The 9,876-nt window shown below is 43.8% G+C and overlaps 1 protein-coding gene across 1 annotated transcript; it reads right to left on the bottom strand.

Moving 5' to 3' along the window:
- Positions 1–6,591: 6,591 nt before the first annotated feature.
- Positions 6,592–9,278, bottom strand: cited4b (Cbp/p300-interacting transactivator, with Glu/Asp-rich carboxy-terminal domain, 4b). Its single transcript, XM_022192140.2, has 2 exons — positions 9,013–9,278; positions 6,592–8,220 (listed from the first exon to the last, which is right to left on the bottom strand). The coding sequence occupies exon 2, from the start codon at positions 8,209–8,211 to the stop codon at positions 7,465–7,467; it is 747 nt and encodes a 248-aa protein (XP_022047832.1). The 5' UTR covers positions 8,212–8,220; positions 9,013–9,278; the 3' UTR covers positions 6,592–7,464.
- Positions 9,279–9,876: the final 598 nt, after the last annotated feature.

Genomic DNA, 9,876 nt, shown 5'->3' with positions numbered 1-9,876 from the left:
ATTTTTTTAGTTTTTTTTGTTTTCTTTTCTGACCTGTTCCAACTGCCAGTATAAAACTGGGCTATGATTTGACCTTTCCCTTTATTCCTCCTTTTGGAGCTATGCCTTAGTGGATTTGCTGGTGCGTTTACGATCATTATTCTGTTGAATGTCCCACTCCTATTTCAACTTTCGAACAGATGGCCTCACATTATCTTCAAGCTCTCTTTGATACGACGCAGAATTCAAAGTTGAATCACTGACTGCAGGCTGCACAGTCCCTAAGGCAGAGCAGAAACCCCAAACCAGAACAACAATAACAGTCTGCTCTTGGACTGAATTTGGTGGGGCAGCCAGTCTTTTGAAATCCACACCATTTTTAGATGCTTTTTCTCGCAGTGGATTGATTTATTTCAAGTAATTTGATTAACATTTTATAGATTACAGTGTGTGATAAACACATTGCAGCTGTGTTTTTAATTTTTCAAAGTGGCTGATCTGCTTTTAGTTATTTTTTTTTATTTTAATTTACAGAAATGACTGGAAAATGTCAGTTTTATGTGACACTTGTTTGTACATCACCTTTTATCCCGAGGCACTGTTCTAAAGAGGATCAAGTGTTTGCTTGTTCAAAAATGTTTGGGATTTACAAGAGAGCAACTTTCAAGAGAAGTCACACCATGCAAAGCACATTTCTGACTGAGGGGGACTTTGGAAACTCTCTGGTATGATAATGTGAGCCGATGCTTCATTCTGCTTCTGGTAAATATTGCTGTCATTGTTTCTTTCAGTATATGACTGGGCACAACGTTACTTAGAAGCAACTCAGCTCAGCACAAGTCTAACCACATCCTCCCTGTGAAAACAGGAAAGCGTATCACATCGGGCTGAAAACAGTGACCAAACCCACTAGAGTGTTTGAAATGGATGAGTATGAATGCATTTCTGTGTGCATGTGAGCATATGACACGCACAATCTGTGCTGTGTTTGTGTGTTATGCTCAGGCACATGTGACAAGTTGAGAGCTCGTGGCTGATGCCTGTGCTTGTTGATGTGTAATAGTAGCCAATGTGTTGTGCATGAAGCCAGTGCTATTTATAGAAATAGCAGCTCCTTGTGCAGCATGTTGTGTTTGTGAAGTTATTTTTTTTTAGTTCCTAGCTAACACCAGAGTGGGATTTTTCCTTATCAGGTACCGTTCTTTCTTTGCTGATAGAGCAGCAGGCACATGGTGAATATAATGGTGAATTTCCAGTGTCACTGGCTGGGTATTTGTGATGGCATACAGTTGTATCTGGGAAATTTCTCTTCTCGATATTTACCAGTAATGCTGTGCAGAGCTCCCCAGTTCTCTGTTATCATAGCCCCAACAGTCACACACCATATGAAGCACAGAGACAGTTTCAGTATGTATGAAAGGAAGTTTTGTGGCTTGCAGATCAGTCATGATTGTGAGAAAAAGCAAAGACTTTCTTAAGTGTTTGCTTCAAGTGTCACGTTATGGCATAGAAATGACATTTTCTGCAGAAAAGCCTGGCATGTTGCCCTCTCTGTGGGCGCAGCTGGAGGGAGACGATACAAAAATGAGGTGCTCGATCCACAACCGTCTCTATTTGATACCGGAATTCCCAGCATGCCTTTGGGCTGTCATTTGAGGTGCTTTTCAAAAGGGCCCTGGTGTGCATTCACAGCCACAAGATCTCAGTTCTTAAAGAACTGACTTGAATTTCTTTGTAATGTTGATCTTTGCACTATGCTTTGAAATGATCCTGGGTTGTGATGCATTTTCTACACTGCAGTTATCTAGCAATCAGTTCAAACTAATAGTCACTGTTTAGGACTTAGTCTTTTTTTTTCTCAGATGTCGAGTTCCACACAGTGTTCTGCTGTATTAGACACTTCTGTGTGTGACTGGTCAGTCGTAGAAAATTTCTGAGGATTTATATAACCAGCTTATGAGGGATGAAAAAGAAAGTCTGTTCACACCTCATAGGAATCCTACCCAAAACATTTCTTACACCAAAAATTATGCCTGTTGACGTTCATCTCCGCATACAGATATTTCAGAAAAATGTGATTTGATTCTTTTGAGTCTCCAGCGGGGTTTGACTGGGAGATGATATCTGCTCAGAACTCTGTCTTGACAGCTCTCACCCCAGTGCAATCACCCTGTCAGCACCCTGCCTACAGATGGTGTAGGTCAACTGAAGGCGAGATTTTCCTGTAAGGAAAATGTTGGTCACGAGTGCGCAAATCACACAAAAATCTGTGGAAATACTGATGCAGTGGGATATTGACTGGCATAAACTATCACCATCTACATTCTGCTTTGCTCTTATAAATATCCCACTTAAGGTGCATTCGATTTCACCAGCAGAATCACACTTGACGGGCCTGATAAGAACTGCTGTTGTAGGAATTCCACCCCCAGCCTATAGTCTGTTACTCGGTCTTTGCTAACATGTGCTTGCCACTGTCCCCAGATTAGCACACAGGCTTAAAGCCCTGCTCATAAAGACACTGTGTACACAACATGGGCTGTGCTAAAACAGTTTATCTCCATTAGAACCTATGAATCTGCACCTCTCTCGTGCTGGCCCAAATAATTTCACAGCTGACAGTAAACAGGTCAGGTACAATTACATGTGCAGGAGATGAACACAACAATATTAACTTTGTTTAGTAAATGCAACCTACTGACAAAGCTGTGCAGATTTGGGAAGTTTAAAATGTTGAGAGACCAAGCTGTTGTTACAGCTCACTGTATGATACACTGCTGAGCCTTTCAGTCTTGACTAACATGACATTTTGCCCAGTTTTTATTTGTGATTGTACAACATCACAAGGCTATTTTTATTTTTTATTTTTCTGCTCTGTCAGCTCTCTGTTGAATGGCAGTAAATGGTTGAGTTTCCGAGGTCATTTCAGAAATCGTTCGAACTGCATGACGTAAAACAGCGTCTATCTTCTGATCTATGCAGGGAATAAAAAAACAATATACTAAACGATGTACACGCCAAGCTACACATTTAGCTCCGCTGGATACATGCTGACACCAAGGTTAACTTTCTGCCACCATTGTGAGACTGTAGCCCCGCTCAGTTTAGGTCAACTGTGTAAATCACACAACCCTTAAATATTTACCACCTTTAGACATTGTTGGAACACCTTGATGTGTTTGAGCTGGCTCGACTGAGAAGTGTCAGCTGTGTGCAGGAAAATAAATTATTTACACCCCCTCCCTCGACTTCAAAGAGCTGGCAAACCATTCAACCCCAGATTTGGGGAGGGGTGGCGGTCGGAGGAGGAGTCGCTAGTCACTAGGCAACATCCGTGTCACACCTGCCCTGACATGCCAGAATCAGCTGCTTACCTCTTGAGGCTGCATGCACAAGGTACACCTTTAAAAACCTCCTCAGCAGGATTCATATGGAAAACTAAAAAAACAAACAAAAAAAACATACTGAGACATCGCTGAACTATGTGGCTCTTGGAAATAAAGCGTGATGCGATTACATTGCTTTTCCCCAGTGTGGGAAAGAGGAAGGGTTTTGCTGCGTATACGATGCTGAGCATTACTGTGCAACAGTTGATGTTTTCCAAAAAAAGGCCTGTTGTATTGCAATACCTATAACATGTTGACTTTTTTATGAGGAGAGACGAAGGGAGGGGAGGGAAGAACGATGTCCAAAAAGATTGCATGTCAGGTGGAGACACATGGTGACTGTTCAGCTAGAAAATCAGGAAGTTCGGCTTGAGCAACATGTCCACTGTATGAACCCTGCCCTGAGGGATCTGCTGTTTATTTACCCCCTGCTGACACACACATACACGCACACACAGACACATGGTTAACACAAAGCATGCCAAAAAGCTCCTGACTCTCTTGTTAAAGCAGGCAAGTTCAAACATGTGCCTGCTTCAGTCTTCACAATATTCTCACACACAGAAACATTCCCCTTGATGACAATAAATTACTCATCCTCTCATCTGGGAAACTCAAGTAGTGCGTCTCATTTCATTTTTTTTTTTACTTTAGTTACCTGCTCTATGGTGGGAAAACAATCACCTGCTGCGACCTTATTAAAATTCCACAATTTGACCTGAAATTAAAGTAACTGCTTGGCTTTGTTGTAAATTACGACAACCATTTACACTTTCTAAATGTTCTTTCACCAGCATTTTCTCTCATTTACACCACTAACGGATCTGCCATAAGCTACCAGCATTCTGCAGGTGGAAGGATCACAATGATCAGAGATGAGACATAAAACCTTTATCTTTCCCTGGCTCCACACTGATATCGAGGTGTCCCCTCCTGCCTGTTTGATCAGGTTGTGTGCGAATGCTGTGTGTGTGTGTGTGTGTGTGTGTGTGTGTGTGTGTGTGTGTGTGTGTGTGTGTGTGTGTGTGTGTGTGTGTGTGTGTGTGTGTGTGTGTGTGTGTGTGTGTGTGTGTGTGTGTGTGTGTGTGTGTGTGTGTGTGTGTGTGTGAAAACGTGTCCATGCGTGACAACAGCAAATGACCACCTATCCGTCACTGGCGCTAGGGCTAGAGATTAACATGAGCTCAGGCTTGGCACCAGCTGGACCAAAGCCTGGAAAGAGAACACTAGACAGTATTGAATGCAGATATGCCGTTAATATACCAATCGAGGACTAAAAAGAGGAATGCTAACTGGATTGCATTTAGCATGCCTTGTGTGATGTCAACTGAAGGCTTTTCAATGGACTCATGAAAGCGTTTTGAGAAAACCCAGCAAAGAAATCCCCAACAAGTACTGTAGAAAAATCCCTCCACCTAATTTCTAATTCTAAATTCAAGAGATCCTTACATTTTCTCTCCCCCATCTTATCTTTTGTGTCTTTCACTTTGCCTGTCTGCCTCTCTATCAGAGTGTGGCTTTTGGTTTCTGACTTATATTGAGAAAACAGCAAGTTGCCACAGGAAGACACAGTGTTGTGTTGAGCAGTTGCTGTGGGTGGGCCAAAAAAAAAAAAAAAGAGAGAGAGCATGACAAACAGAAGTAACTGTAAATGTCTCCGACTGTCCCGCCCTGCTTAGCCTGCGTCTAGACGAGCCTATGTGAAGCGGGCGGCAGTCATAACAAGAGATTGGGAGCGCAAACAGGGCTGTTTGGAGTAGTTAACCATTCGTCTATGGAGTTACAATCGAGAAACAAAACCTCTCCATTTAATTGGGGCTAAACAAGGAGCTCACAGTGCAGCATACAATTATGAGATATACGAGGAGACAGAGTTCTGACGGTGAGCCAGCTTGCCCCATGTGCCACACACCAGAAGACCATCTCACCAGATTGGCACTAGGCAAAGGACCTGCAACCGTTACTAAGCACCATGCCAGGGCTGTTGGCCTACTTATGAGTCATTCTCTTGTCAGTGTCAAGCCAAGAAAATCTACACATACACGCTTGCACACTTATGCAAGTCTTTGTTATTCGAACCAAGCCCTACATTCAGGCCGAGGTATTTCAGTTTGGATCATCCATGATGCCGCATTTCAAATTTAACACATCAGCCTGAAACACAATTGGACAAATGAAAAGGAAGCGGATGCTTTAAGAGCCAAGCCGACTTCAAAATTGAGCAATCAGCCAACACTATTTTTACAACAGTGCTCCCATTTCCCCCCTTGTTACTCACGTTGCCGCTAAAGATGCCTTTGTTGACAATGTGAAACGCTAACTGCGCAGATGACATTCCCAACATGACCTCAATCAAGCGTTTTCATAGCCTGGAGGCACCAAACAATTCAACAAACTCAGTCACCGCAGAGAATCACTTTACCCTCATTTCATAATGAATGCAGTTATATTAGGAAAATTGTTTTACTACTCTAACTGGCAGCAGCTCAGACTAGTCAGGGGCTGCTTTAAAGTTCTGGAACTCATTTTGTTCAGTTACTGCTTAAAGCCAGCAGTCAATTTCTTTGACAATTCTCTGAATGAGCATGAAAAGGCAGCACTGTCTTTGAGTCAGGGTTTACAAGCAGAAAGTCAGTTAAAACCCCATCAAGGAGAGCATTCCTGGGTCATTTTCACCTCCCCCAGCCAAACTACTCTTTACACACAGCGATAAGACAACTTTTCGACATGCTGTAGAGAAACCAAGGGTAGTTTTATGCTGCTTTTGTCCGCACCCAAATCTATGATGGAGTTTTTGCCATACTGATAAACATATTTGACACTTGTAATGTCATTTGTGTGCCATTTGTTTTGATAATCACCAAGAAAAGAGTGTTGCACAGTAAATCCAATTTGGATATCACTACATGAGAAGGCAGATCCAATGCTGAGTGACAAAACGCAGCTCCCCTTTTGCTAACCAACAGAGAAACAGAATTATCATCTTTTGTCAATCGCGGTCTTATTAGAGTTTTTGACAATGAAAACTGTATGTTGAAGAAAACTAGGAAACCTGGAGTATATGTCCTTCTCAAAAAGCATAAATATTGCATCTGTTTTAATATTTATATCTCAGGCTTGAAAGAAAACTGAGGATTCCTGTCACTCACAGGTTAACCTCACCACTTAGATAGCTGTCCCCTGCCTGGGGGAAGAGCTTTGCAATGAATGGAAAAGCAGGCCACACTTCTATCCAGGCCATTTTTATTGATCCTCAAAACCCCTTTCACAAAGACCATCCCCCCATCTTGACCACAAAAAAAGGGGACAATATAAACAACCAATAAATAAGAATCTGCGCGATTAAGGCGGTTCTACATCTCCAATAGAACACAACAGTGTGGACATGTTGGAGTTATACAGCTTCATACAGTACAAGCAGTAGATTTTTGAGAACATCACATCTAAAAAGGCAGCACTTTACCAAAAGTGAACCATTTTTAAAGTCTGGATGACACTGCTGCTCAAATGAGACAACATTGTACTTTTGTGATAGAAAATCCAGGCTTATTTGGATGAAGTTGTCATCTGAGCTTATTTTAATACTACGCCAGATAGAATGGGGAAAAATGATAAGCAGATAACTTAAATTTAATTTTCCCTCCCCCAACCTACTCTCAAAAAAAAAAAAATCATAAACCACAGAAAGTGGTTGTTCTTTATAACAGTTTTCTCAGACAGGAATAAATAAATACACCTTTTTACTGGTAAACTGTCAAGGAGTCCAGACTTAGAGGCTACATAGTGTCATAGCAATGTTCAGAGTGGCTTTTTAAAATTTTCAGCATTTCTTTATTACATTCATGTCCAGGAAAGAGGAGACGTTGACCTCGGCCTTGAAGCCAGCCACCCTCTGGCCACTAGCACACGTGAGACTCAAGCACTGTGCGTCCACTGTGGATATCCAGAGTTCTCTTGCGTGCACGCTGCACTACAACCGGTTTAGTTGTACAGGGAGGTGCTCACAAAACAAAAAGTGAAGAAATGCGCCCCCCTCGTCCATCCTGGACAATTCTCGCTCTTCTGTCTCCATTTGTGTCTCATTTCAAGTTACGTCCTCTCAGCAACTAACAGTGCTGGGCTGCTGTTTGCTCACAAAGTCTGAGATGAAGTCAAACTCATTCTGGCCCAGGAAGAGTTCTGGCAGCTCCTGGACACGGTCCAAGCCCAGCTCCATGACCAGCGAGGTCAAGACGTCCTCGTCGATCATATCCGCATCCATGCCGTTCAAGGCCAGCGCCGGCCCGGCCATGTGCTGCATGTTAGCCAACTGAGCTGGGTTCATACGATACTGGGTCGTGGGCCCCATGTGGTTCCCACCCATTGGACCCAGCGGGTGTCCATGGTACTGGGTGTTGAGTTTCTGCAGCTGCATGCTGGCCATGAGCTGCTGGGATGTTAACCCTCCGTTCATGAACTGTTGCTGCTGCTGTGGGTGCTGCGCTTGTTGCTGGTGCTGCTGTGGGTGCATGTGATGCTGCTGCTGAGGGTGATGCTGTTGCTGCTGAGGCTGCCCATTGTACATCATGTTACCAGAGGTCATCTGGTGGTGACCCATCTGGGCTCCATTCAGCTGTCCGTTCATGGGCCCGCCCACCATGCCCTGCCGCTGCCTCATGGCACTCTCCATGTTGGCCTGGGCACCTCCATAGTGCATCATCTGGCCATTGGGCAGCGCCCGCATTCCCTGCTGGTTGGCATGCTGCTGGTGACCTGCCTGCAGGCCGCCATTCATGCCCATCCTATAACCGTGGAGACTGGCACCCGCTGAGCTGTGATTCATGGGCATCATCAGATGATCTGCCATGCCTCCTGTCTATGGGCAGAGAGGAGACACTGTTAGGACAATAGAAGGGGCACACGAGGTGCTTGGGAGCATTCAGGAGGAGGTGCAGCAGGGTAACAACTGACATGGTATGCAAACAAAGATACAAGTTTCCTTGTTATGACACAATTCCACCTCAAGTGAAGAAAAAAAAACCCAAAACACCCAAATCGCTTCCGGAGGGGGAACAAACAGCTGCAAGGTTGTTTTACCTTTTGGCGAAAAAGCTTGCTGGGGTGTTTAGTCTTCCTAAAACCTCCCCTTCTTTGTGCCAAGGAATGAACGCCCAGGTTGAAATTACAGGTTAACATATATTGTTTAGATCCCTCTTTGTTTTTTACAGCTGGATAATTCATGCACGATGGCATCGACAAAACAGAAGAAAAACGCGTCCATCACGTAATGCACTGCTTCAATCCCATCTAGGTTGCATGACAGCTGAGGCAGAAAAATCTGTTACATTTTACGCACGTAAGGTTGCAACAAAGAACACTGACATCATGCAACATCTCCCCAACAGCTGAATCACCACAATCCTAACAAGGCAGAAAAATTAAACACGGGCTTCACGTTTTCTCCAAATGCAGCGATTGGTTTGTCGAAATGTTTAGAATCGATCATTCCCCCCTCGCACGCTGAAGCCTAATAATATCCGTTTGGTTAATTTCGATTTTGAAACAAGGGAATGCAAACAATGGAGCAGCAGCAGTCCCTGAGACCAAGCACAAGAGCAAAATTTATCCCAACAAATACATCCGATATATATTTTTTTAAATCACTTACCCGTATCCGCTACGTTTTCTCAAAGTTGCGCGACTTTGCTTAAGCTTCCGTCTTCAGAATCAGTTTTCCTCTGCAAGGCGAAAAGCTCCTCTGAATTACAGTATGTATTCCACAGGGTTACGCTTCATGCTCAAGCGAGGGACGGTGTGCACAAAGACTGCCGCATCAGATCTTGAAACGACTGCCTATTTTCTGGGTCAACTCAGGGATTATGTACATCTAAAAAGCTCAGAGGAAGGCGGTCGGGGAGAGGTGGAGCCTCGGTCCTGCCTCTTCTTTGTTCCTATTGGCCCTACTTAATATAATTGTGCATGGGCGTAGAAAAATAGGGGCTGTTGGAGAGTTGTGACACAGTAGCCAATTTAAATGCCCTCCTCCTCCTCCTCCACCCCACTGTTCCTTTATGAAAGATTATTTAGACATCTTGTTTGTCTTCATAAGTAAATGCTGCTGTTGTGTTTGTGCAGAGAAACACATATGAAAGATAGATAGAGATAGATAGATAGCTAGATAGATACTGTTCATACATGTATATAAGACTGATCATGCATGCCATCTGCCAGCGTGCCAGACAGCATGATATTAGTGTACAAAATGCATGTTCCCATCTTGTCTGCACCTACTTATATCTTTTGCTCCCACACATGTGGAGTGAGATTGTTGCCCTGGTATGTGTACGTGCACTTCATCTCCAAGATCACTCAGATCCCTGTTGGTCCATGTGACCCACCAGTCTGCTGTGTGTTGGCCTCAGTGAGGCAGTGGAGGGAGGGCAGAGGAATGTGTGCTATTCTAGGCCGCTCGGGCTGCAGCAGCGGTGTGTTGTGGACGGATATGTAGTGCGTCGTGTTCACCTCCTTCATT

The sequence above is a fragment of the Acanthochromis polyacanthus genome, chromosome 12, assembly GCF_021347895.1.
Source record: "Acanthochromis polyacanthus isolate Apoly-LR-REF ecotype Palm Island chromosome 12, KAUST_Apoly_ChrSc, whole genome shotgun sequence".
Taxonomy (NCBI): Eukaryota; Metazoa; Chordata; class Actinopteri; family Pomacentridae; genus Acanthochromis; species Acanthochromis polyacanthus.
This window is presented reverse-complemented; position numbering and strand designations above follow the sequence as displayed.